Source organism: Chlorocebus sabaeus, chromosome X (assembly GCF_047675955.1).
Source record: "Chlorocebus sabaeus isolate Y175 chromosome X, mChlSab1.0.hap1, whole genome shotgun sequence".
Taxonomy (NCBI): domain Eukaryota; kingdom Metazoa; phylum Chordata; class Mammalia; order Primates; family Cercopithecidae; genus Chlorocebus; species Chlorocebus sabaeus.
In genome coordinates, this window is record NC_132933.1 from 33684368 (window position 1) to 33712171 (window position 27804).

Consider the following 27804-nt stretch of genomic DNA (forward strand, 5'->3'; position numbering starts at 1 on the left):
TTGTGTGCCACAAGTTTATTACTTAATAAATATTCTGTGGTTTGATGTGCTGTACTGTATTTTTAATATATCCTGATGAGAAAAACAATCCTAAGACATCCTGTAAGAATCAGACACGATTGAATAAGAAGGAGAACGACTCCATGAAACTGTATTTGGCATCAGTAAGATTCTTCTGCCAGTTTTCTCGAAAGCGAACCATTCCTGGTCTACAGAGGAAGAAAAACAAACACTTTTAAAGTATTTTTAAATCAAAAGCTTTTAAAATCAAACAAAGGGGATTTCCTGTTTACTCTTTTATATTCTTAGTAAGCAAGAAGCCTCTTTTATTGGCGGGGGAGGGGAGGTAGCTAGGGTTCTCTATATCCTTTACTGTTTCTTAAGCCCAGTCAATGAAAGGATTAATGAGCTTATATGTAAAGATACTTTAAGAGAACTGCTATAAAAGGAATATACATAAGTTAATTTTATGTGATATTGAAATTTTCCATAGAAACAATAGACATGACCCACTTTGTCCCCACCCCACTGCAGCAACTAATCCTCAAGTTTATAATGAATGAAAAACCAGACACTAAGAAAAATAATTTTCCAGAACAATTTCAGCCCATTCTAATGGGGTTAGTGGTCCAAAGAAGAAAAGTGACCATTACATGAACTATCTGTTGTTGTGCAACTGATGGATTCCTGGAGTGTAATGACCTTTCTCCCACCCTTTTAAAACAAACCTCCAAATGTTCATTACCTGTGAACTAATGCTTGGTGGTCACCTACATAAAAAACACCAATGGGTGCATCCTAAAAAAGAGAAGGACAACTGTTAGCCCAGACCAGTCATACCAACTCTTTTTGCTTTTTTTGAGACGGAGTCTTGCTCTGTCTCCAAGGCGTAAGTGCAGTGGCATGATCTCAGCTCATTGCAACCTCCGCCTCCTAGGTTCAAGTGATTCTCCTGCCTCAGCCTCCCGAGTAGCTGGGTTCGTAGACGCTCACCACCATGCCCAGTTAATTTTTTTATTTTTAGTAGAGCCAGAGTTTTACCTTGTTACCCAGGCTGGTCTCGAATTCCTGACCTCAGGTGATGCGCCTGCCTCAGCCTCCCAAACTGCTGGGATTACAGGCATAAGCCACCGCGCCCAGCCCAATCATACCAACTCTTAATTCCTTACTTCCCTACACTTGCCCATATGCATACTCTTGAATTTCTAGAATTCATCTTGCTTATGAATCGGGATTCTATAGGTGATAGTTTTTTGTCACTTTAAACCTCTGTTCCCCAAAATATCTTTTTGACAACAAATACCTTAAGAATCTTTACAAAATTGGAAATAAGTTGGGACAGGCTTGTGCTCCTCATTAATAGGAGTGTAAGTCATTAACCTTCTTTACATGCTCCACTTTACTCAACTGACAATCTCTACCTCTTAGGAATGGCATGAGAATGAATTAATATAGATGAAAAGGTTTGAAACATTTTTAAAGCAGCATAATCATGTAGGTTGTAATATTATCTCAGTAGTCCCTCCCATCCTTGCCTCCAAAATTATACTTGGAATTTTGAGCAAGAGCCATTCTCCCAAGACCTCTCTCTGTGTGGTCTCTGGTGTAGTCTTGTTCCCCTCCACCAATCTCACTTCCTGACCTCTGACCTGGCCAGTTAGCAAGACAGCTGGTAGAGGGATATATGACCAGAAGTAAGATCTCCACATACTGCACCTCTTTAGGTTACCGCAGGTTCCAAACGCTCTGAATAGGCGTTTGTACTAGGATAGAATGCATATAGGACATGGATGGCTCACTGACTGTGGTCATATACAAAGCCTTAACATCAGGCCAAGGTGTAAATAACTTTTGGGAAAGGATGGGAAGGCAAAGAAGAAATAAAATGTTTATGTCTGTTGTGTTTCAGGCATGCTTGGTACCAGCCCTGCTCCTCTGATGACCATTCCCCTAGATTCATGGATGTTATTTTGGCTCTTTTCACACCAGCCATCAAGTTAACATATTTCTTATTCATGGTCTACCTAGTGGATACCAGCAATCATTCCCTCAAGTATTTATTGAGTGCCTACTATTTGCCAGGCCTTGTTTTACAGGAAGACAAAAATCCCAGCCTTCATGGAGCTTACATTCTGGTGGAGGGAATAGACAATAATCAAACAATTATAGGGCTGGGTGTGGTGGCTCATGCCTATAATCCCAGCACTTTGGGAGGCCGAGGCAGGCAAATCACCTGAGGTCAGGAGTTCGAGACCAGCCTGGCCAACATGGCGATACCCCATCTCTACTAAAACTATACAAATTAGCTGGTTTTGGTGGCATGTGCCTGTAGTCCCAGCTACCCAGGAGGCTGAGGCAGGAGAATCACTTGAATGCAGGAAGCAGAAGTTGCAGTGAGCCAAGATCACGCCACTACACTCCAGCCTAGGAGACAGAACGAGACTCCATCTAAAAACAAAAACAAAAGCAAAAAACAAATGTATAGAATATGAAAAGGTGGTAAGTGCTATGGAGAAAAAGCATAGGAAAGTGAGTGAAAGAGGAGGTCAGGGAGCAGGCAATTCACATGCCTGGGGACAGTGTTCTCGTCAAAAGAAACAGCAAGTGCAAAGGCCCTGAGGCAGGACTATACCTGACTTATTTGAGGAGAAGCAAGATCAGAATGGCCAGAGCACAGTGAGAGGGAAGGAGTAGTGGGAAAGCATAAGTAACAAGGGACCAGATCACACAAGGCCTTGTAGGCCCTTACTACTGAAAGCTGGTCTCTAGGCCTGCAGCCTCAGCATGGCCTGCCAGCTTGTTAGTTCTGCACTCCAGCCTAGGAGACAGAACGAGACTCCATCTAAAAACAAAAACAAAAGCAAAAAACAATCTCAAGCCCTATCCCAGACCTGCTGAATCAGAATCTTCATTTTAACAAGATCCCTAAGTGATTTGTACGAACTTTGAATTAATTTCCTTCTTTTTTTTTTTTTTTTTTTTTTTTTTGAGACGGAGTCTGGCTCTGTCGCCCAGGCTGGAGTGCAGTGGCCGGATCTCAGCTCACTGCAAGCTCCACCTCCCGGGTTTACGCCATTCTCCTGCCTCAGCCTCCAGAGTAGCTGGGACTACAGGCGCCCGCCACCTCGCCCGGCTAGTTTTTTTTTTTTGTACTTTTTTTTTTTAGTAGAGACGGGGTTTCACCGTGTTAGCCAGGATGGTCTCGATCTCCTGACCTCGTGATCCGCCCGTCTCGGCCTCCCAAAGTGCTGGGATTACAAGCTTGAGCCACCGCGCCCGGCCTTTTTTTTTTTTTTTTTGAGACAGAGTCTCACTCTGTCACCCACGTTGGAGTGCAATGGCACCAGCTCAGTCACTGCAACCTCCACCTCCTGGGTTCAAGCCATTCTCCTGCCTCAACCTCCCAAGTAGCTGGGACTACAGGCATGAGCCACCAGGCCCGGCTATATTTTTGTGTTTTTCTTTTCTTTTTTTTTTGAAATGGTGTTTTGCTCTTGGTGCACAGGCTGGAGGGCAATGGTGCGATCTCGGCTCACCACAACCTCTGCCTCCTGGGTTCAAGCGATTCTCCTGCCTTAGCCTCCCAAGTTGCTGGGATTACAGGCATGAGCCACCATGCCTGGCTAAGTTTGTACTTTTAGTAGTGATGGGGTTTCTCCGTGTTGGTCAGGCTGGTCTGGAACTCCCGACCTCAGGTGATCCACCCGCCTCAGCCTCCCAAAGTGCTGGGATTACAGGTGTGAGCCACCACGCCTGGCCTAATTTTTGTATTTTTAGTAGAGACGAGGTTTCACCATGTTGGCCAGGCTGGTCTTGAACTCCTGACCTCAAGTTGATCTGTCCACCTTGGCCTCCCAGAGTGCTGGGATTACACACATGAGCTACCATGCCCTGCCAGCACTTTAAATTTTGAGAAGCACTTTTGGAAAGTTTGTTTTTTTTGTTTTTTTTTCCCCTTGGAGACGGAGTCTCGCTCTCTCACCTAGGCTGGAGTGCAGTGGTGCAATCTCAGCTCACTGCGACCTCCGCCTTTTGGGTTCAAGCAATTCTGCTGCCTCAGCCTCCTGAGTAGCTGGGATTACAGGCATGCACCACCATGCCCGGCTAATTTTTGTATTTTTAGTAGAGATGGGGTTTCCCCATGTTGGTCAGGCTGGTCTCGAACTCCTGACCTCGTGATCCACCCGCGTCAGCCTCCCCAAGTGCTGGGATTACAAGCATGAGCCACCGCGCCTGCCCTTGGAAAGTTTTAAACAGAGGAATGGGCCAGGTGTGGTGGCTCACACCTGTAATCCCAACACTTTGGGAGGCTGAGCCGGGTGGATCACTTGAGCTCAGGAGTTCAAGACCAGCCTGTGCAACACAGCAAGACCTTGTCTCTACGAAAACTAAAAAAAAAAAGCCAGGCGTGGTGGTGCATGCCTGTAGTCCCAGCTACTTGAGGGGCTGAGGCAGGAGGATCGCTTGAGCCCAGGAAGTAGAGGCTGCAGTGAACCCTGATCATGCCACTGCCCACCAGCCAGGGTGAGAAAGTGAGACCCTGTCTCAATAAGTAGATAGATAGATAGATAGATAGATAGATAGATAGATAGATAAGTAGATAGATAGATAGATAGATAGATAGATAGATAGATAGATAGATAGATAGGTAGATAGATAGATAGATAGACAGACAGACAGACAGATGTAGATAAAACAGAGGAATGACAGAAATTTGCTTTACAGCCAGATGTAGTGTCTCATGCCTGTAATCCCAGCACAAAGTTCGCTGGGCATGGTGGTGTGCACCTGTAGTCCCAGCTACAAGGAAGGCTGATGTGGGAGGATCACTTGAGCCTGGGATGTCAAGGCTTCAGTGAGCTCTGATTGTACCACTCTACAACCTGGATGACAGAGCGACTCTGTCTTAAAAAAAAAAAAAAAGAGAGAGAGAGAGAGAGAAGTTTGAGAAGCACTTTTGGAAAATTTTAAACACAAAAGTGACAAATTTGTTTTACAGCTGGGCTGGTGGTTCACACCTGTAAGTCCAGCACTTTGAGAGGCTGAGGCAGGATAGCCTGAGGCCAGGAATTCAAGACCAGCCTGGGTAACAAAGCAAGATACCATCTCTTTTTTTGTTGTTGTTTTGTTTTTTTGTTTGTTTCTTTTTTGTTTTTTTTGTTTTTTGTTTTTTTTTTTTGAGACGGAGTCTCGCTCTGTCACCCAGGCTGGAGTGCAGTGGCGCAATCTCGGCTCACTGCAAGCTCCGCCTCCCGGGTTCACGCCATTCTCCTACCTCAGCCTCCCGAGTAGCTGGGACTACAGGCGCCCGCCACTGCGCCCGGCTAATTTTTTTCTATTTTTTAGTAGAGACGGGGTTTCACCATGGTCTCGATCTCCTGACCTTGTGATCCGCCCGCCTCGGCCTCCCAAAGTGCTGGGATTACAGGCGTGAGCCACCGCGCCAAAAATTTGTTTTACAAGACTCACTCAGGCTGGCTGCAACATTGAAAAGAGACATGATGAGGGCAAAGGTGGAAGCAGAGAGACTGATTAGGAGGTTACTGACATAATCTTGGTGAGAGAGGATGGTGTCTTGGACCAGAATGATAGGAGTGGAGTAGTAAGAAATAGTTAGGGGGCCAGGCACGGTGGCTCACGCCTGTAATCCCAGCACTTTGGGAGGCCGAGGTGGGTGGATCACTTGAGATCAGGAGTTCCAGACCAGCCTGGCCAACATGGTGAAAACCCATCTCTACTAAAAATACAAAAATTAGCCAGGCATTGTGGTGCACGACTGTCATCCCAGCTACTTGGGAGGTTGAGACAGGAGAATCACTTGAACCCAGGAGGTGGAGGTTGCAGTGAGCCAAGATTGCACCACTGCACTCCAGCCTGGGCAATAAGAGTGAAACTCTATCTCAAAAAAAAAAAAAAAAAAAAATTGTTGGATTCTGGATATATTTTTGAAAGTAGAGCCAATAGTATTTCCTAATAGATTAGATGAGGGATATGAGAGAAGAGTCAAGGATGACATCAAGGATTTTGGCCATTAACTAAAATGAAGACTGCAACTAGATAGGCTTGGAAGGGAAAATCAGAAGTTCAGTTTTACATGCAATACATTAGATGTTTATTAAACATTCACGTGGGACGGGTCTGTGCTAGAGATACAAATTTGGGGATCATAAGCTCTAGGTGGCATTTAAAGCTATGAGACTGGATGAGATAACCACAGAACAGAGTATAGAGAAGAGTTCCAAGGTCTGAGTTTCAGGACATTCCAACATGAAGAGGTTGGTATGAGGCAGGGAAACTACCAGTAGAGGCGGACTGTGAAGGAATGGTCAGTGAGGCAGGAGGAAAATCAGGAAAGTATGTTGTTCTAGAAGCCAAATAGAAAGTTTCATGGAGCGGGGAGTGATCAGCTATGGCAAGTGCTGTGCATAGGCCAGTGAGATAAGGACAGAAGTATGACTATTAAATTTTGCAAAAATGGGGTTATTGATGACCTTGACAAGAGAAGTTTCCATTCTCACTGAAGCCTCACTGAAGGGAGAAAAAGAAGAACTTACCGGCGGTTTGGTTTTGGAGACCTTCATGGTGAAGTAGGTACCAGCAGAGATTTGTGCTACAGGTAGCCCAGCAGTTGAGATACTCCAGTGTACATAGTAGATGTATAGGAAGCTGTGAATTATGTCTTTCCTCTCTATAAACTCTACGCCGTGTACCCAGCATTTTTTAGAAACACACTTCTGTTTCATAGAAAAAAGAAAAAGCACACAGAAAAAGAAAAGCCTTCTGTTCAAGTCCTGTAGATAAATGCAGCATGGCTGGGTGCAGTGGCTCATGCCTGTAATCCCAGCACTTTGGGAGGCCGAGGCAGGAGGATTACTTGAGGCCAGGAGTTCCAGACCAGCCCGGGCAATGCAGCAAGACCCTATCTCTACAAAACAAATTTAAAAATTAGCCAGGCATGGTGGTACGCACCCTTAATCCCAGCTACTGGGGAGGCTGAGGCAATAGGATTACCAGAGTCCAGGAGTTTGAGGCTGCAGTGAGCTGTGATTGCACCACTACACTCCAGTCTGGGTGACAGAGCAAGACCCTATCCCTAAAAAAACGAATAAATAAAAATAAAGGATAAGTGTGGCATATAACAATTAGGGTTACAGCTCTGTTCTGGAGTCTGCTCCTTTTTTTTTTTTTTTTTTTTTTTTTTTTAGGAGATGGAGTCTCTGTTGCCCAGGCTAGAGGGCAGTGGCATGATCTCGGCTCATTGCAACCTCTGCCTCCTGGGTTCAAGCGATTCTCCTGCCTCAGCCTCCCGAGTAACTGGGATGACAGGCATGCGCCACCATGCCCAGCTAATTTTTATATTTTTGATAGAGATGGGGTTTCGCCATGTTGCCCAGGCTGGTCTCAAACTCCTGAGTTCAAGTCTTCCACCTGCCTTGGCCTCCCAAAATGCTGGGATTACAGGCATGAGCCACCACACCAGCAAGGACACACACTTTGATGTCTAAGTGTACATACACACAGATGTTGCTTCAGACCCCCTTACAGGAGGCAGGTTCAATTAATTGGAAAATAATTAGAAAGTGATTAGAACACTTGTTCTGCTCACCCCAGGAGACCTAAATGTGTGACTGGAAAGTAACGAGGCTGACTTTAGCCATTTGTGAAAATCCAGCTCACTTAATTGTAGCCATAGGTGGTATATAAAATAAGTTCAGGGAGGCAATAGAATAATCCACATCCTACAGAAAGGAGGGATTCCTTGTTTGCACCCTTAGAGAAGCTTCCCCCTTTTCTTTTTAAAATTTTATTTTATGTATTTATTTATTTTAGAGACCAGGTCTTGCTATGTTGTCCAGGCTGGCCTTGAACTCCTGGGCTCGAGCAATCCACCTGCCTCAGCCTACCAGAGTGCTGGGATTACAGACATGAGCCACCACTCCCGGGCGCTTCCCCATTTCAAGGCACAAATCTTCGCAGTGATGAGAGTTGAGAAACAAAGTATTCCTTGGGATGTCTCCTTTGGGCCTATTCTTGGAGTTGAGATGGGAATACAGTCCCACTGCTGCGGATTCTAATACATAGGGCCAACCTTTTCGATCCACAGTTGGTTAAATCCATGGATGGGGGACCGACTAAGGGACTTGAGCACACGTGGATTTTGATATGCATGGGGGGGTCCAAAAACGTATTCCCCTGCAGATATGGAGAGCCAACTGTACACAACTAAAGTTAACTACATTATTGAATGTAGCATTTAGGCTGGGCACGGTGACTCATGCCTGTAATGCCAGCACTTTGGGAGGCCGAGGTGAGCGGATCACTTGAGGTCAGGAGGTTGCGGTGAGCCAAGATCATGCCATTGCACTCCAGCCTGGGCAACAAGAGTGAAATTCCGTCTCAAAAAAAAAAAAAAAAAAGTAGCATTCATTCAATTCTTCATTCCTTCCTTCCTTAATTAATTCATCCATTTTTTATTAACCTTCAATCATATCTATACTACCTGAAATGTGTCTCAAATCTATCCATTCTTCTCCAGTCCCACTGCCACTGCTCTACTTCAGCTCTCAGTGTTTCTCACCTGGACTTAGGCAATAACCTATCTAGACTCTGTTGTCCTCAACCTCACTTCTCCAATCCCCCACCCACAATGAAGCCAGAGTTACTTTCCTTAAGCACAGCTTCAGTCATATCTGCTCGGCTCAAAAACCTCCCTGGGCTGGGCGCAAGCTTGGTGGCTCATGCCTGTAATCCCAGCACTTTGGGAGGCTGAGGCAGGCAGATCACCTAAGGTTAGGAGTTTGAGATCAGCCTGGCCAACACGGTGAAACCCTGTCTCTACTGACAATGCAAAACTGAGCCAGGCGTGGTGGTGGGGGCCTGTAGTCCCAGCTACTTCTCTACATTCTCAGAGGCTGAGGCATGAGAATCCCTTGAACCCAGGAGGCAGAGGTTGCAGCGAGCTGAGATCACACCATTGCACTTCGGCCTGGGCAACAAGAGCAAAACTCCAACTCAGGAAAAAAAAAAAAAAAAAGCAACCTCCCGCAGCTCCCCATTGCCTGCCAAACAAAATGAAAATGTTTCACTGTGTCATTTAAGACCTCCCACAATGGCCAGACATAGTGTAATCCCAGCACTTTGGGAGGCTGAGGCAGGAAGATCGCTTGAGCCCAGGAATTTGAGACTGCAGTGAGCTATGATTGTGCCACTGCACTCCAGGCTGGGCAACTCCTTGTCTCAAAAAAAAAAAAAAAAAAAAAAAGTTTCATGTCACACTTTTCTCAACAAAATGCTCATATTCCCATCAAACTATAACTAGCACTATTCCCCATGTTTACACCATGCTTTTGATCCGGCTGTTGTAATTTCTTGAGAAGCTTCTCTCTATCACCTACTTGATAAATTCTGTTTTCAAAACTACCACCTCCAAGAAGTCTTTCTGATCCCTCTTCCAACCAGATGTGACTTCACACCCTTTCCCTTTGAACGCTGGTGGAACTTGTTTTCTACCTCTCTTATGGTACTTGAGACTTCCCCCCCATAGTACAGCCATAAGGAACTGTCTGCATTGTAGTCTCCATATTAAAAATTTTCTTTTCTTTTGTTTTGAGACGGAGTCTCACTCTGTCACCCAGGCTGGACTGCAATGGCACCATCTCAGCTCACTGCAACCTTCACCTTCCAAGTTCAAGCAATTCTCCTGCCTCAGCCTCCCTGAGTAGCTGGGATTACAGGCACCCACCAGCACATCCAGCTAATTTTTGTATTTTTAGTAGAGACAGGGTTTCACCATGTTGGTCAGGCTGGTCTTGAGAACTCCTGACCTCAAGTGATCTGCCCACCTCGGCCTCCCAAAGTGCTGGCATTACAGGCGTGAGCCACCGTTCCTGGCCAATATTAAAACATTTCTAACAGGGCTGACTTATCTGTAAGGCATAGTAGGCTCAATACCTAGGGCCCACAAAAAAATGTGTTCATTTCTTTTAAAATTAGAAGAAAAAGGCCGGGCACAGTGGCTCATGCCTGTAATCCCAGCACTTTGGGAGGCCGAGGAGGGCGAATCACCTGAGGTCGGGAGTTCGAGACCAGCCTGACCAACATGGAGAAACCCAGTCTCTACTAAAAATACAAAATTAGCCCAGCGTGGTGGCACATGCCTGTAATCCCAGCTACTCGGGAGGCTGAGGCAGGAGAATTGTTTGAACCCGGGAGGTGGAGATTGTGGTGAACCGAGATCGCACCATTGCACACCAGCCTGGGCAACAAGAGCAAAACTCTGTCTCAAAAAAAAGAAGCAGAAAATATGAATTTTAGGGTCATGATTATATTCATCTTTATACCAGTGCTGTCTTGAGTTTTTCCATATTTTGAGGGAGAAAGGGGCCTACAAAGGGAAGAGTGCCTAAGGCCCACAGAAGTCAAAATGCATCCCTGATTCCTGGCACAGGGCCTTGGATTTCACAGGTATTCAACAAATTCAATTCAACTGAACCTCCTTGGGCTGGCTCTCGGGGCACCAGAAGCTTCTGAATCAAAGAAGAGCCTGAATTAAGATGAAGGCTTACAGAAGGAAGGAATTGGGAGAGTCTAACAAATCCCAATAATGTGGAGAGGGAGTACAGGAGGAGACATCAAAAAGATTTCAGGCCCTCCTTTAAAAAAAATGTAGGCTGGCCTTTTGCCTCAGCTTATTTCAAACTTGTACCCAATTGGCTGTTTCTGTCCAGAGAGGAGCACTGGACTCGAGATTCCTTGAGATCAGGAGCTGTGTATTCTTTCATGCATCATTATTCCTTTTTTCTGAGACAGGGTCTTACCCTGTCACCTAGACTGGAGTGCAGTGGCATGATCATGGCTCATTGCAACCTCCCCAGGTTTAAGTGATCCTCCCACCTCAGCCTCCCAAGTAACTGAGACTACATACAGGCATGCATCACCACACCTGGCTAATTTTTGTATTTTTTGTAGAGATGGGGGTCTCCCTATATTGCCCAGGCTGGTCTTGAACTCCTGGGCTCAAGTGATCCACTGGCCTCGGCCTCCCAAAGTCATTATTCCTTCTTTTTTTTTTTTTTTTTTTTTTTGAGACAGAGTCTGTCTGTCTTCCAGGCTGGAGTGCAATGATGTGATCTCAGCACACTGCAACCTCCACCTCCTGGGTTCAAGCGATTCTCCTTCCTCAGCCTCCCGAGTAGCTGGGATTACAGTTGCTCATCACCACGCCCAGCTAATTTTTGTATTTTTAGTAGAGATTCGGGCTGGTCTCAAACTCCTGACCTCAGGTAATCCGCATGCCTCGGCCTCCCAAAGTGCTGGGATTATAGGCATGAGCCACCACGCCTAGCCCTTCATTACTCCTTTTAATGAAGGGGCCCAACAGTCAACCTCTTATGGTTCATTGGAGCACGCCCCCCCGCCTTTTTTTTTTCCCTAGATGAAGTCTCGCTCTGTCATCCAGGTTGGAGTACAGTGGCATGATCTCAGCTCACTGCAACCTCCACCTCCTGGGTTCAAGTGATTCTTCTGCCTCAGCCTCTTGAGTAGCTGGGATTACAGGTGCGTACCACCACATTTGGCTAATTTTTGTATTTTGAGTAGAGGTGGGGTTTCACCATGTTGGCCAGGCTGGTCATGAACTCCAGACCACAGGTGATCCACCTGCCTCAGCCTTCCAAACTGCTGGGATTACAGGCATGAGCCACTGCACCCAGCCAGAGCATGCCTTTTTTTTTTTTCAGCTGTTCTATATTACTCAATATACTTTTCTAGCCCTAATGTTTAATCTGTCACACAATCACAGACTTTATAACATTGAATTGGTCCCTAGAGATAATCTAATGCAGCCCTTCACTTTGCGGATAAGGATACCAGGGCCTAGAAGTGGGTAGGGACAGTCTAACACAATAAACTGGGACTGGTACCCAGGACTCCTGAGCAACCTGCTCAGTGCTTTCTCCACCCCACCAGAAGCCTCAGTTCTAAGAGTCTCTTCTTCTCAGGTTGGCTCTTAGTGGATTTTTCCCCCCTTTTGTGAATGAAGGCAGTCTTACACATGACATTAAATTTAACTATTTTCATCAGGCGAATCTCCTCCCATTTTTATCCGTGTGCAGGCAGCAGACTTTTATGTAGCAGCAGTGAGTGTGTTTTGTGATTTTTACATAATACTGCTTCATATACTCACTTCTAGGAAACAGTATCTCACTGTACTACTTGATCATGGATGGCTTAGCCAGCTACATACTACTGGACACTCAAAATCAACAGACACATGGAAGTATATGCACAAGGCAAAAAACAATGAAAAAAAAAAGTCTGCACAAAACTGTTATCCATGGTAAGTGACCTTTGGGGTAATAGAAATGGGTATTATGGGTAATTTCATTTTCTAATTTGTATCTTTTTGCTCACTGGGCATTTTTTTTCACTGGGCATTTTTTATAGTGTTTTTTTATTATAAAAGTAATTTTAATTGTGTGAGGTGATGGGCATTCTCTGATTTTTCTTTTATAAGGAACCCATTTGTATATTCCTGTTGCCAGACTGTGTTCCTGAAGAGAATGAACCAACTTGGCCATTGGCAATGTGTAAGTGTTCCCTCCCCACAACTATACCATCCTTCTTCTTGTTTTTTTTTTTTCCCCCGATGGAGTCTTACTCTGTTACCCAGGCTGGAGTGCAGAGGCGCGATCTCAGCTCACTGCAACATCCGCCTCCCAGGTTCAAGTGATTCTCCTGCCTCAGCCTCCCAAGCATCTGGGATTACAGGTGCATACCACCACACCCAGTTAATTTTTTTGTATTTTTGTAGAGACAGGGTTTCACCATGTTGACCAGTCTGGTCTCAAACTCCAGACCTCAAGTGATCCACCCGCCTCGGCCTCCCAAAGTGCTGGGATTACAGGCGTGAGCTACCGCGCCCGGCCTGTACCAGCCTTCTGATATCAGGTTTAATTATTCATATTCACATTGTAGTACCTTAAAATCATTTGAATTTGTATTTTTAAATGATAATAAAAGTCTGCATTATTTTTATCATCCAAAGTACTTTTCCTGGGTCAGTAGAAGCTGATGAGAAAAAACAAATAAGAAAAAAAAAGTACTTTTCCTACTATGGTGGAAAGAATATATCAGATAGAACTGGCTGGGTGCAGTGGCTCACACCGGGTGCAGTGGCCACTGCCAGTGACTGGCAGTAATCCCAGCACTTTAGGAGGCCGAGGCAGGAGGACCACTTGAGGCCAGGAGTTCAAGACCAGCCTGAGCAACAAAGTGAAACCTCATCTCTACAAAAAACTAAAAAATTTACTCAGCCATGGTGCTATGTACCCATAGTCCTAGCTACTCAGGAGGCTGAGGCAGGAGGATCACTTGATCCCAGGGGTTTGAGGCTGCAGTGAGCCGAGATTGTGCCACTGCACTCCAGCTTGGGCGACAGAGCAAGACTCTGTCTCAATAAATAAATAAATAAATTTTTTTTAAAAGAATGTATCAGGCCGGGTGCAGTGGCTCATGCTTGTAATCCCAGTACTTTGGGAGGCCGAGGTGGGCGGATCACTTGAGGTCAGGAGTTTAAGACCAGACTGGCCAACATGGTGAAACCCCATCTCTACTAAAAATGCAAAAATTAGCCAGGCATAGTGGCATGCACCTGTAGTCCCAGCTACTCGGGAGCCTGAGGCAGGAGAATCCCTTGAACCCAGGAGGCAGAGGTTGCAGTGAGCCAAGATGGAACCACTGCACTGCAGCCCTGGGTGACAGAGCAACGCTCTGTCTCACAAAAAAAAAAAAAAAAAAAAAGTACATCAGACAGACATGTGATCATAACGTCATTTTGCTGCTCAATCAGAGAGAGGTTGGGCAATTTGTGCAAAGTTCTCATCTTTTAAATGGGTACACTGATATACCCACACACAGTTTTGTTGTGAGGATTAAATGAGATGATGCATGATGATGTGCACTGCAGTGCTTAACACATAGCAGTACTCAGTAAATGGCAACTCTTAATTTACCATCCCCTGATGTGTAGTGGACCCTGGGAAATTGGCAATAAGCTTGAGAAAGCTCTCTATCAGAAATGCCTCACACTTTGGCCGGGTGCGGTGGCTCACGCCTGTAATCCCAACACTTTGGGAGGCTGAGGTGGGTGGATCACCTGAGGTCAGGAGTTCAAGACCAGCCTGGCCAACATGGTGAAACCCTGTCTCTACTAAAAATAAAAAATAAATTAGCCTGACATGATGGCAGGTGCCTGTAATTCCAGCTACTCGGGAGGCTGAGGCAGGAGAATCACTTGAACCCAGGAGGTGGAGGTTGTAGTAGGCCGAGATCGCACCATTGCACTCCAGCCTGGGTGACAAGAGTGAAACTCCGTCTCAAAAAAAAAAAGGGCTGGGCGCAGTGGCTTATGCCTGTAATTCTAGCACTTTGGAAGTCTGAGGCAGGTGGATCACGAGGTCAGGAGATCGAGACCATCCTGGCTAACACGGTGAAACCCCGTCTCTACTAAAAATACAAAATATTACCCAGCGTGGTGGCACGCGCCTGTAGTCCCAGCTACCCGGGAGGCCGAGATAGGAGAATCACTTGAACCTAGGAGGCAGAGAGTGCAGTGAGCCAAGATCGCGCCACTGCACTCCAGCCTGGGTGACAGAGTGCGACTCCATCTCAAAAAAAAGAAAGAAAGAAAGAAAGAAAGAAAGAAATGCCAGGCATGCTGCATTAGTGGGGCTGGGAACAGGGCGATTTTACATCATGAGCTAATATAACATATTTAGCTTTTCAGTCATTTACTTTTTAATTGTCTCTATCCTCACAACAGCCCTACAAAATAGGTAAGACAAATCCTTTGACCTGGTTCTTCATCTGTGAAGAAATATGGTAATGCGATAATAAATCCCTTCATGTATTCAACACAGAGTTATTGAGCATCTGTGTACCTGACATTGCTAGGGGCTGGGAACAGAGCAGTGAACAGAAACCTGCCCTCATAGACCATATGGTCTGGTGGTGGAAGACAGGCAGTAGTACAAGTAAATAGACTCTAGTATCTTAGGCAGAAAGAAGTGCGAAGGGAAAATGAGTCAGAGAAGTGGAGAGGGTTGTGATTTTAGATGAAGTGGCCAAGAAAAGCCTCAATGAGCAGGTGATATTTTTTAACAAAGATCTGAAGGGAGGTAAAGCGGTGAGCCATGGGTATATATCTTAGGGAAGAGGGTTCCAGGCAGAAGGAACAGCAAGAGCAAGGGTCCTGACAGGGGAACATGCCTGGCAGTCGAGGAACAGCAAGGAGGCAAGTGTGGCTGAGGGAAGAAGGTGAGAGTGGGGAAGGAGTGATGGGAGCTGAACCATAAGTTGGGAGGGGAAAGGGAACTCAGATCATATTGGGCCTTATATACCATTGTCACGACTTAATTTTGCCTTTTACTCAGAATGACCAATGGGATTTGCAAGGGAAATTTTTCCTACTTGCTATGTGTTCCATTCTAGTTTGATTCAGGAACCCTGAGTGCAGTAGGCAGGGGCCTTTGCCCAACCCCAAATGGAGATGTGCTCCACAGCAGGAAGGCTCAAGAATAACTTGCACCATTCATCTTCACTATGCTCAAGATACCCCTCCTAATGAGAACGGTGAGTGGTGTCCGCTGGAGCATAGAGGGAGTGGAGCCAGAAATCCCTGACTTTTCCTCTTTCACACCTGACCAGGCCTTCCTAAGGCCTGGGAAACTGCCCTGAGGGCTGTAGGCTTTGAGGGGCTGGTCTGGGGAACAGAGACAGCTGGAACTTTTCCCAGGGGTAGTGGAGTTCGCCTCCACCAATTTCAACTGGTCTCTGTTCCATAGAAGCACAATGAGAAGGATTTCAAGCCATTCTTTCTTTCTTTTTTTTTTTTTTTTTTTTCTGAGACAGGGTCTTACTCTGTCACCCAGGCTGACTGCAGCAGCGCAATCACAGCTTACTGCAGCCTCGACCTCCTGGGCTCAAGTGATCCTCCCACCTCAGCCTCCTGAGTAGCTAGAACTATAGGTGCTTATTACCACGCCTGGCTAATTTTTTTTTTTTTTTTTTTTTTTGAGATGGAGTCTTGCTCTGTCGCCCAGGATGGAGAGTGCATTGGTGTAATCTCGGCTCACTGCAACCTCTGCCTCCTGGGTTCAAACGATTCTCCTGCCTCAGCCTCTCAAGTAGCTGGGATTACAGGCACCTACCACCATGCCCAGCTAATTTTTGTATTTTTAATAGAGATGGGGTTTCACCATATTGGCCAGGCTGGACTTGAACTCCTGACCTTGTGATCTGCCTGCCTCGGCCTCCCAAAGTGTCAGGCTTACAGGCATGAGTCACTACGCCCGGCCTAATTTTTTAGTTTTATAGAGATGGAGTCCCACTATGTTGCCCAGGCTGTCTCAAACTCTTAGCCTCAAGTGATTGATTCTCCCGTCTTGGTCTTCCAAAGTGCTGGGATTACAGATGTGAACCACTGCACCTGGCCTAAGCCATTCTCCTTTATTCACTCACCAGTTACGCAAAGTAATCCAGGGCCTTCTCAGCAAAGCTGCCAGGATGAGCCACACAAAGAAATCAGAGTCAGACACAGGCAGAAAAACAAAGGAATTCATGGGATTGTACATCTTACTATGCAGGCAATATATTCCAAAGCCAAATTAAAAAGTCTTTTGATCCATCTGCATGCCCTCTGTTAACAGGAGCATTCTAAAGTTGGTGGTGGAGGCCAGGTGCAATGGCTCACACCTGTAATCCCAGCACTTTGGGAGGCCAAGACAGGAGGATCCCTTGAGGCCAGGAGTTTGAGGCCAGCCTGGGCAACATAGCGAGACCCTGTCTCTACAAAAAATTAAAAATTAGCCAGGTGTGGTGACACACGCCTATCTACTCGGAAAGCTAAGGTGGGAAGATTGCTTGAGCCCAGGAGTTCAAAGCTGCAGTGAGCTAGGATCGAGCCCCTGCACTATAGCCTCGGTGACAGAGTGAGACCCTGTCTCTAAAAAAAAATAAATAAAATAATGGTGGTGGAGAACTCCTATTTTGGATGAGCATCTCCCTCCTTAGGCCACTAGGCCCCCATTTAATGCACTAGCATGGACAAATTACTTAAGTAGGAAGAACAGATTTTCCCAGGGAAATGTAAGGTTAGAATGATACAGACACAGGGAAAATGATTGTGATTGTGCATTTCACCTTCAAAGGCTATCCCACCTTGATTTTGGAACTGAGATAGAGACGATGTTTACTTATTCTAGTCACCCCCTTTGATACCATCTCCTAGATTTTCCAGACTTCAAACTTTTGATCTGCTGAGAGTCTCTTTATTGTTCTTCACACTGGTGTACCATGCTGGAGTGGTCGGCCTAACTTACCGAAAAATATTCGTCAATTTGTTTACGACCCTTTTCCACAGTGAATTCACCGTGAGTCATCCACTTGATGTTTTTCAAAGGGTTTTGCTCCTCTGCAAAAAAAAAAAAAAAAAAAAGGTGTGAATTTGTTAGTTGCCCCGTAGTATGGTGCTATATGAGACAGTTATTTAGGCATCCAAACAAACAGGATTTCTACCTTCCACAATCTTAACAGCATAATTGATGACATCCTCAACCAAAGCTAGAGCTACTTGAGTCAATTTATCCTCGTAGTCCTTATCTTGTGTATTCGGCATTGTTTGGCTTGCGGCTTTGTTATCCTCATCCATTGCTTTCTGACTTGTTGAATTTTGAGTCTCACTCATTTGCTTTTTCCTGGGGAAGAAAAGAAGTTACTCACTGCGTGCATGTGTGTGTACACACATGTGAATGCACTCATATAAGTACAGACCATCTCTTGAAGAATCACAAGAGACAGTAAGCAGTAATTGCCTCTAGGGAGGGGATTGGGGGTTTAAGGGTAGGAGTCAGACCTGTGCCTGGCTGCTGAGATCTACTTTTCCTGAAAACCAAGGATTCTCACATTCTCAAAACCATAATGAGGCCCGACGCGGTGGCTCACGCCTATAACCCCAGCACTTTGGGAGCCCAAGGCGGTCAGATCACCTGAGGTTGGGAGTTCAAGACCAGTCTGACCAACATAGTGAAACCTGGTCTCTACTAAAAATACAAAATTAACCGGGCGTGGTGGCGGGTGCCTGTAGTCCCAGCTACTCGGGAGGCTGAGGCAGGAGAATGGCGTGAACCCGGGAGGCAGAGCTTGCAGTGAGCTACTGCACTCCAGCCTGGGCGACAGAGCGAAACTCCGTCTCAAAAAAAAAAAAAAAGAAAGAAAGTTGAAATAATGAGCATCCTCCTATTGTGTCTGACTTTAATGGCCTTGCTTTCTGGTGTTCCACCATTAGTATGATGCTGGTTTATGGTTTGAGATGTATCACATCAAGAAAACATTCGTCTGTTCCTGTTCTAGTAAGATTTTTATCATAAATGATAGCTATAATCTTCCAGATGCCTTTAACGTGTATTGACAATGTGAAATTTTGTGTTCCTAGGGCTGTAAACATGGGTCCATCACAGAGCTAGAAGTCTTTGCTCATTTTCAATTTTTTTTACATCTTTTCCCTTGAGTCTTAAATCCTTTCTTTTCTTGCTACTGTTTAAGTCTTTTTCCTTATTAAAAAATTGCTTATTTCCAGCACAGCTTTAAATTCCCTACAGGTGGCCGGGTACAGTGGCTCAAGCCTGTAATCCCAACACTTTGGGAGGCCAAAGTGGGAGGATTGTTTAAGTGCAGGAGATTGAGATCAGCCTGGACAACATAGCAAGGCCCCATCTCTACAAAAGTTTAAAAAATTAGCCAGGCATGGTGATGTGTGCCTGTAGTCTCAGCTTTCTACTCACAAGGCTGATGTGGGAGAATCACTTGAGCCTGCGAGGTTGAGGCTGCAGGGAGCTGTGATCTCACCACTGAACTCCAGTCTGGGTGACAGAGCGAGACCCTGTCTCAGAAAAAATTAAAAATATGGCCAGGCACGGTGGCACACGCCTGTAATCCCAGCAATTTGGGAGGCCACAGCGGGTAGATCACCTGACATGAGGAGTTTGAGACCAGCCTGGCAAGCATGGTGAAACCCTATCTCTACTAAAAATACAAAAATTGGCCTGGGCCAGGTATAGTGGCTCATGCCTGTAATCCCAGCACTTTGGGAGGCTGAGGCAGGCGGATCACCTGAGGTCAGGAGTTCAAGACCCACCTGGCCAACATGGTGAAACCCTATCTTTACTAAAAATACAAAATTTAGCCAGGCATGGTGGTGGACACCTGTAATCCCAGCTACTCAGGAGGCTGAGGCAGGAGAATCACTTGAACCCAGGAGGCAGAGGTTGTGGTGAGGCGAGATCGTGCCACTGCACTCCAGCCTGGGTGACAGAGCGAGACTCTGTCTCAAAAAAATAAAAAATAAGTATGTTGCAAGCAATCCTTCCATTGGGTGGAAGGGCTACATGAAAGTGGGTATCTCTCTCCAAAGGGAGCTATTTTTCTATAAATAACAGCTCCCAATTTGGGGGTGTTTAATGTGCTATGTTTCATTTAACTGTCATCACAGCCCTATGAAAGAGTGCACTGGGCACCTTCCATTTGCCCTTCCAAATCCACTGTCCTTGCATCTCCCCCTGTTTCCTGCCCTGGAAAACTAACCTGACTGCACCCATAAATGGTGCCCTCTGGCTTCTAGGGGGTTCCACACAATAAGGAGATCAGGAAGTCAAAATATATGTTCCTGGTGGTTTTCTCCCTGCAAGTTGGCTGATGGCTGGCTGCATGAAGTCCCCAGTGTCTTTCAGGGCAGCGCTCTCCCAGCTTCTAAGTGTGGTAAGGGTAAGCATTCTCTCCCCTCAACCTTTTAGGCCCACTGTTACTAGCCCCAGCGAGCTGCACCTTCCTCTGTTGCCCTGCACTCTGGTCACACTTTTGTAAATATTCCCTTACTTAGCCCTTCTGCAGCTGTCTTCATTTTAATACACCAACCGTTTCCTACAGGAACCCTGAGTCACAGATAGAGGGCCTATTGCTGCCATGTAAAAATGAGGAAACTGAGCTGTACACCCACACTGTCTGGCTCCACAGCCCATGCTCTCAACTGTGCTGCTCTTCTCCCTCCAAGATTCAGAAAGAGTAGTAGGGCCCTATTCGCACATTTTCTTTCTTTCTTTCTTTCTTTTTTTTTTTTTTGAGACAGAGTCTTGCTCTGTCGCCCAGGCTGGAGGGCAGTGGCGCCATCTCGGCTCACTGCAACCTCTTCCTCCCAGGTTCAAGCGATTCTGCTGCCTCAGCCTCCCGAGTAGCTGGGATTACAGGCGCCCGCCACCGTGCCCAGCTAATTTTTGTATTTTTAGTAGAGATGAGGTTTCACCATCTTGGCCAGGCTGGTCTTGAACTCCTGACCTCCTGATCCACCCACCTCAGTCTCCCAAAGTGCTGGGATTACAGGCATGAGCCACCGCGCCCGGCTTTATTCTCATATCTTCATCTAGAGTCCAGTGACCCACTCTCTCTCTCTGGGAGCCTCTTTCACAAAAGGCAACTTTTTCTTTTCTTTTTTTTTTTTTTTTTTTTTGAGACGGAGTTTTCACTCTTGTTGCCCAGGCCAGAGTGCAATGGCGAAATCTCGGCTCACTGCAACCTCTGCCTCCCAGGTTCAAGCAATTCTCCTGCCTCAGCCTCCCGAGTAGCTGGGATTATAGGCGTCCGCCACCATGCCCGGCTAAGTTTTGTATTTTTAGTAGAGACGGGGTTTCACCATGTTGGCCAGGCTGGTCTTGAACTCCTGACTTCAGGTGATCCACCTGCCTCGGCCTCCCAAAGTGCTGGGATTACAGGTGTGAGCCACTGTGCCCGGACAAAGGGCAACTCCGTTTCTTTTATTGACATCATCACTGGTCCCAGGGGATAGTAGATACCACAAAAGGCAACCTGGCTCCCACGGCCATCAGTTCAAGAACCAGTGGGACAGCCTTTGAACATCCCTGAAATAATGTTGGCCATTGTTCATTTAAGCTTTTTTTTTTTTTTTTTTTTTTCCTGTTTTTTCTCTTGAGATAGGGTCTTGCTCTGTCACCTGGGCTGGAGTGCAGTGGTGCAATCACAGCTACCTGCAGCCTCAACTTCCTAGGCTCAAGTGATCCTCCCACCTCAGCCTCCTGAGTAGTTGGGACTAAAGGCCTATACCACCACACTTGGCTATTTTTTTTTTCTTTTGAGACAGAGTCTTACTCTGTCACCCAGACTGGAGTGCGGTGACACAATCTCGGCTCACTGTAACCTCTGCCTCCTGGGTTCAAGAGATTCTCCTGCCTCAGCCTCCTGAGTAGCTGGGATTATAGGTGGGTAAATACAAAATACACGTGTTGTAAATACAAAAATATGCCCAGCTAATTTTTGTATTTTTAGTAGAGATGGGGTTTCACCATATTGGCCAGGCTGGTCTTGAACCCCTGACCTTGGGTGATCTGCCCACCTCAGCCTCCCACCATGTCCTGCCTACACCAGGCTATTTATTTTATAGTTCTCAGTATGTTGCCCAGATTGATATTAGCATTTTTAAGCTCAGTTTGCCTCTGCCCCAGTTCCCTGTTGCTGCAGCTGGAGGTAGACAGGATCATCTGCTGGAGGACACAGAGCATTTCTAGGCTGCCCACTCCAGAGCAGCCAGAGGCTAAAGGGTGGGCAGTGAGGAGCCTAAAGACCCTTAACACTAGAGAACTGACTCTCCCTAGCCCTTACTTAGGCCATGCCAATTTGGCCAGAGCAACCTGCTATAAACTCTGTAAAGACAACTGCACAAAGGTTTTTGGGTAAATTGGTAATTTCAGTAGACTTTGGTAAAGTAGCCATATATTAACTTGATCCTTTAGAAAATTGTCCATTTGCGCCGGCTGCAGTGGCTCACACCTGTAATCCCAGCACTTTGGGAGGCCAAGGTGCGTGGATGACCTGAGGTCAGGAGTTCAAGACCAGCCTGATCAACATGGAGAAACTCCGTCTCTACTAAAAATACAAAAAATTAGCCGGGTGTGGCCAGGTGCGGTGGGTCACACCTGTAATCCCAGCACTTTGGGAGGCCAAGGTGGGCGGATCACGAAATCAGGAGCTCAAGACCATCCTGGCTAACACAGTGAAACCCCGTCTCTACTAAAAAATACAAAAAACTAGCCGGGCGAGGTGGCGGGCGCCTGTAGTCCCAGCTACTCGGGAGGCTGAGGCAGGAGAATGGCCTGAACCCGGGAGGCGGAGCTTGCAGTGAGCTGAGATCCGGCCACTGCACTCCAGCCTGGGTGACAGAGCGAGACTCCGTCTCAAAAAAAAAAAAAAAAAAGAAAGAAAGAAAAAGAAAGAAAGAAGGAAAGAAAATTGTCCATTTGGGGCTGGGCGCGGTGGCTCACACCTGTAATCCCAGCACTTTGGAAGGCCAATGTGGGAGGATTACCTGAGGTCAGGAGTTTGAAACCAGCCTGGCCAACATGGCAAAACCCTGTCTCTACTAAAAATACAAAAATTAGCCGGGCATGGTGGTGCATGCCTGTAGTCCCTGCTACTCGGGAGGCTGAGGCAGCAGAATGGTGTGAACCCGGGAGGTGGAGCTTGCAGTGAGCTGAGATCACGCCACTGTACTCCAGCCCGGGCGACAGAGCAAGACTCTGTCTCAAAAAAAAAAGGAAAAAAAAAAAAAAGGAAAGGAAAGAAAATTGCCCATTTAGTAACTTGGACATTCAGTAACTTTGCTTTCAGCAAATTGCCTATTGATAAATTGATGAGAAGTCAAATCTGTGACCTCCAACACGAAGCACATGGGGTGTGTGCTTTATGCATGGAGGGACCTCCTTAAGACTTGCCCTGGGGAGCCCGTGCTCCAACAGGAGAGGGAAGATGGGGAGCAGTGCCCAGGTAGAAGCTCAATTTTTACCCTCACACGTCTGTGGGCACACACCATTCTTAAGCCACCCTCCCACTGGCCTCTCTTAGTTATTTTTCTTCCCTTCCCTCCCCTCCTCTCCCCTCCCCTCCCCTCCCCCTCCCTCTCCCCTCTCCTCCCCTCTCCTCCCCTGCCCTCCCCTCCTCAGAGGCCAAATAGGCAGGGTGGGTGGAAAGAGAAGGGGGAATGGTAATGTTTGGGGTCTGGGTGATGAATAGGGAGAATCACTGCAAGTCCTTTCTGTGGACTCCCCCATCCCGGAGAAACCCCAGTACCAGAGTGAGCAGATCTTCTTTGCTTGAAACAGGAGCAGTGGTAGGTAGCTGGGGATGTCTCAGGATTCTCTCAGTAGCTTCTCTCAGATTGCCAGATGGAATGTTTGCAAGTGCTGCCAAGGAAACAACAATTTCAACCAATGGGAAGCATAGCCTACATGTTTCTGACTGCTTATGTTAATAACGGAGGGTAAGATGGGAGGGGGTGAGGGAAGGAGGGGAGAGCCAATCACAGCAACTGTCTGACCGCAATAATAGGACCAAACTGTGGTAGCTATACCTAGCTTCTCTTCAGCTGAAGATGAGCTTGCAGGGCCATGCCAGGAAGAACAGTGATGATAAACCTCACAGCTGGTATGTATTGGGCATCCCTATGATATGCCAGTCACTGTGTTAAGCCTTCAGTGTCTGAAGTCATTTACTCCTCACAATAGCATTATGAGGTAAGTATTAGTATTTGCATATTACAGTTGAACAGACTGAGGCACAGCAAGTACTGTCCCAAACTCAAACCCAAAGCTGTCTGACTTCATTGGCTGAGCTTTTACTTTTTCATTTCCAAATTCTGAGGTTAGGACTTCCCATGTGTACTTCATTGCTTTGCAAACCAAAAAGTTATCTGAAACAGGTCTCAATTTACCAGTTTATTTTGCCAAGGTTAAGGATGTGTCTGGGAGACAGGTCTGTGCCTTTCTCCAAAGATGACTTTGAGGGCTTCAGTATTTATTTATTTATTTATTTATTTATTTATTTATTTATTTAAAGACAGGGTCTCACTGTCACCCAGGCTGAAATGCAGTGGCACAGTCATGGCTCACCCCAGCCTCGACTGCCTGGGCTCAAGTGATTCTCCCACCTCAGCCTCCCAGGTAACTGGGACTATAGGTGTGTCACCACCACACCTGGCCAATTTTTAAATTATTTGTAGAGACAAGGTCTCACTCTGTTGCCCAGACTGGTCTCGAACTCCTGGGTTCAAGCTATTCTCCTGCTCCAGCCTCCCAAAGTGCTGGGATTACAACCATGAGCCACCTCACCCAACCAGGCTTCAGGTTTTGTTTGTTTGTTTTGAAACAGAGTCTCGCTCTTGTTGCCCAGGTTGGAGTGCAGTGGCGCGATCTCGGCTCACTGCAACCTCTGCCTCCCGGGTTCAAGCGATTCTCCTGCCTCAGCCTCCCAAGTAGCTGGGATTACAGGCGCCCACCACCACGCCCAGCTAGTTTTTGTATTTTTAATAGAGACGAGGTTTCACCATGTTGGTCAGGCTGGTCTTAAACTCCTGACCTTAGGCGATCCATGTGCCTCGGCCTCCCAAAGTGCTGGGATTACAGGTCTGAGCCACCACGCCCAGCCCAGGCTTCAGTATTTAAAGGAGAAATGCAAGGGCAGGTGCAGTGGCTCACGCTTATAATCCCAGCACTTTGGGAGACCAAAGCAGACAGATCACTTGAGATCAGGAGTTGGAGACCAGCCTGGCCAATATGGTGAAACCCTGCCTCTACTAAAAATACAAAAATTAGCTGGGCATGGTGGTGGGCACCTGTAATCCCAGCTACTCGGGAGGCTGAGGCAGGAGAATCACTCGAACACGGGAGGCAGAGGTTGCAGTGAGCCGAGATCGCGCCACTGCACTCCAACCTGGGCAACTAGAGCGAGACTCCGTCTCAAAAAATAATAATAATAAATAATAATAAAGGGGAAATGCAAGCTTGAGGGAAGAGAGGGAAGGTATGGTCACATTATTGAATCCACATGTTACAAGAGAAAAAGAGCAGGTAGGGGAATCAATTATGTATCCGTCTCCTGCTCATTAAATCAGCACTTTACATAAGATAAAGTAAACATAGAGTAGCTACAGGTGAAGATATTTAACCTGTTATTTGTAGCTGTCTGCTCAGGAACAAAAGGAAAGGCAGCTTCTTGCATGACTCAGCTTTCAGTTTAATTTTTTTTCCTTTTGGCAGAGTGAATTGGGGTCCCAAGTTTTTATTTTCCTTTCACAGCTTTCAAAGATGTCTTTTATGAATCAAAGATGAAAGAGATATAGTGCTTATCAGCTTACACTCAGGAACAATTTAACATTTTTCTTTCTCAGTTCCCTTGCCTATAAAACGGGGTTAATAACAACGCCTACAGAATAGGGGTTTTATGGGGATCAAACCAGATAATTCATGTGAAGACCAAGAACAATGCCTGGTACATCATAATCTCGCTCTATAATGATTAGACAGCCTTTCTTTCTTTTTTTTTTTTTTTTTTTTTTTTTTTTTTTTTTTTTTTTTTTGAGACGGAGTCTTTGCTCTGTCGCCCAGGCTGGAGTGCAGTGGCACGAACTCGGCTCGCTACAAGCTCCGCCTCCCGGGTTTACACCATTCTCCTGCCTCAGCCTCCCGAGTAGCTGGGACTACAGGCGCCCGCCACCTCGCCCGGCTATTTTTTTGTGTTTTTTAGTAGAGACGGGGTTTCACCGTGTTCGCCAGGATGGTCTCGATCTCCTGACCTTGTGATCCGCCCGTCTCGGCCTCCCAAAGTGCTGGGATTACAGGCGTGAGCCACCGCGCCCGGCCTTTTTTTTTTTTTTGAGATGGAGTTTTGCTCTTGTTGCCCAGGCTGGAGTGCAGTGGCACTATCTCGACTCACTGCAACCTCTGCCTCCCAGGTTCAAGTGATTCTCCTGCCTCAGCCTCCTGAGTAACTGGGATTATAGGTGCCCGCCACCACGCCCAGCTAATTTTTGTATTTTTTTGTGGGGACGGGTTTTTGCTATGTTTCCCAGGCTGGTCTTGAACTCCTGAGTTCAAGGGATCCGCCAGCCCCAGCCTCCCAAAGTGCCGGGATTACAGGTGCAAGCTACCACACCGGGCCAGGATTTTTTTTTTCCCCCCTTGTTTTGTTTTCATTTTTTTTTTGGTTGGCGGAGGGGAGAGATGGGGTCTCACTCTGTCACCCAGGCTGGAGTGCAGTGGTGCCATTACGGCTCACTGCAGCCTCCACCTCCTGGACTCAAGTGATCCTCCCGCCTCAGCCTCCCAAGTAGCAGAGACCACCACGGTCAGCTAATTTTTTGTAGAGGCTAGGTCTCACTATGTTACCCAGGCTGGTCTCGAACTCCTGACCTCAAGCGATCCTCCTGCCTCAGCCTCCCAAAGTGCTAGGATTACAGGGGTAAGCCACCCCAACGGGCTGGGAGTAGGATTCCTTATTGCCCAGAGGAGACAAACACAAGCAAAATGCTTTCGTGGAGGGAACCTGGAGAGATTTCCCAGCAGATTAGAAAGGCTCCTTCTTTGAAGCAGAAGCTTAACTTCTGTGTCCAGAACTTTACCTCTTACTCGCAGCCAAGCCCCTTACTGAAATGCACAAATTTTGGTTTCCAGGGCTCTGTAGGTCGAGAGGTCTTTTGAATCCTCACGCAGCGCGGAGAACAGGTTCTTCCACACTACTCCCTGCTCAGATGCTAGTGCAGGTATGAGTGGAGAAAATGGCTTGCAAGCCGAGATGGAGTTGAGAGCTGGGAGGAGCAGGTGGGGCAGAGCAGGAGAAGCTGGCTAGAGGCTTGCCAAGCTCAGCCCCTCCCTCCTCGGGAAGAAAACAGACTTGGGTGCTTGGGAAGCCGTAACTCCCACCCGACTCCCCACCCCCCGCGCCACACCCCCGCCACGGGCCTCTGGAAGCATCCGGACTACGGGGGGCAGGGAGGCGGCGCCGGCTGCCGGCTGGCGCGTGGTCCAGCGATGCGCCCGCGTTGTTCTGAAAGAACGTGGAGACTGCACCAAGACGCGCCGCCCCAGTAACAAAAATTAGCCGAGCGTGGCGGCGCGCTTCTGTGGTCTCAGGTACTTGGGAGGCTGAGATGGACGATCACTTGAGCCCGGGAGGTCGAGGCTACAGTGAGCCATGATCGTACCACTGCATTACAGCCTGGGCGACAGAGCCAGAGCCTGATGCAGGCCTGGCCACGTGGAGTGCGTCCTCTCCGTTCCCCAAGAGCCGATGGGCGGGGCGGGTCGGAAGTACACTGACCTACTGTCCTGGGCTTTCCGAGGCTGCCGGGAGCTAGACAGACCGCCAGGGGGCGAGAGGGCCAGCGCCTCCCTAGTCCTGCCTGTGGGGAGTGGAGGGGAGGGGGGAATGTGTATCAAGGATGTCGTGCTCATTAGAGAGAACTGCTTTGGAGAGCCTTGCAGATCCACACACTCTACTCTTTTTTTTTTTTTTTTTTTTTTAGTTGGAGTCTCACTGTGTCGCCCGGGCTGGGGTGCAGTGGCGCGATCTCGGCTCACTGCAACCTCCGCCTCCCGGGTTCAAGCGATTCTCTTGTCTCAGCCTCCCAACCGCACTCAGCTAATTTTTGTATTTTCAGTAGAGACGGGATTTCACCATGTTTGTCAGATTGGTCTCGAACTCCTGATCACAAGTGATCCGCCTGCCTCAGCCTCCCAAAGTGCTGGGATTACAGGCATGAGCCATCGCACCTGGCCCACACTCTCTTTGCTTCTTCTTCCTTCTTCTTCTTTCTTCTTTCTCCTTCCCCTTTTTTTTTTTTTTTTTTTTTTTTTTTTTTTTTTTTCTTTTGAGACAGAGTCTTATTCTTGTCGCCCAGGCTGGAGTGCAATG

General features: G+C 47.0%; 1 protein-coding gene across 1 annotated transcript; it reads right to left on the reverse strand.

Annotated features, from left to right (window-relative positions):
* AKAP14 (A-kinase anchoring protein 14) lies at positions 1 to 26754 on the reverse strand. The gene is made up of 7 exons (XM_037989091.2): positions 26513 to 26754; positions 23188 to 23300; positions 17575 to 17753; positions 17379 to 17470; positions 6555 to 6734; positions 746 to 798; positions 1 to 209 (listed from the first exon to the last, which is right to left on the reverse strand). Exons 3-7 carry the CDS (start codon positions 17741 to 17743, stop codon positions 110 to 112), a joined length of 594 nt encoding a protein of 197 aa, XP_037845019.1. The 5' UTR covers positions 17744 to 17753; positions 23188 to 23300; positions 26513 to 26754; the 3' UTR covers positions 1 to 109.
* Between the last annotated feature and the right edge of the window lie 1050 nt (positions 26755 to 27804).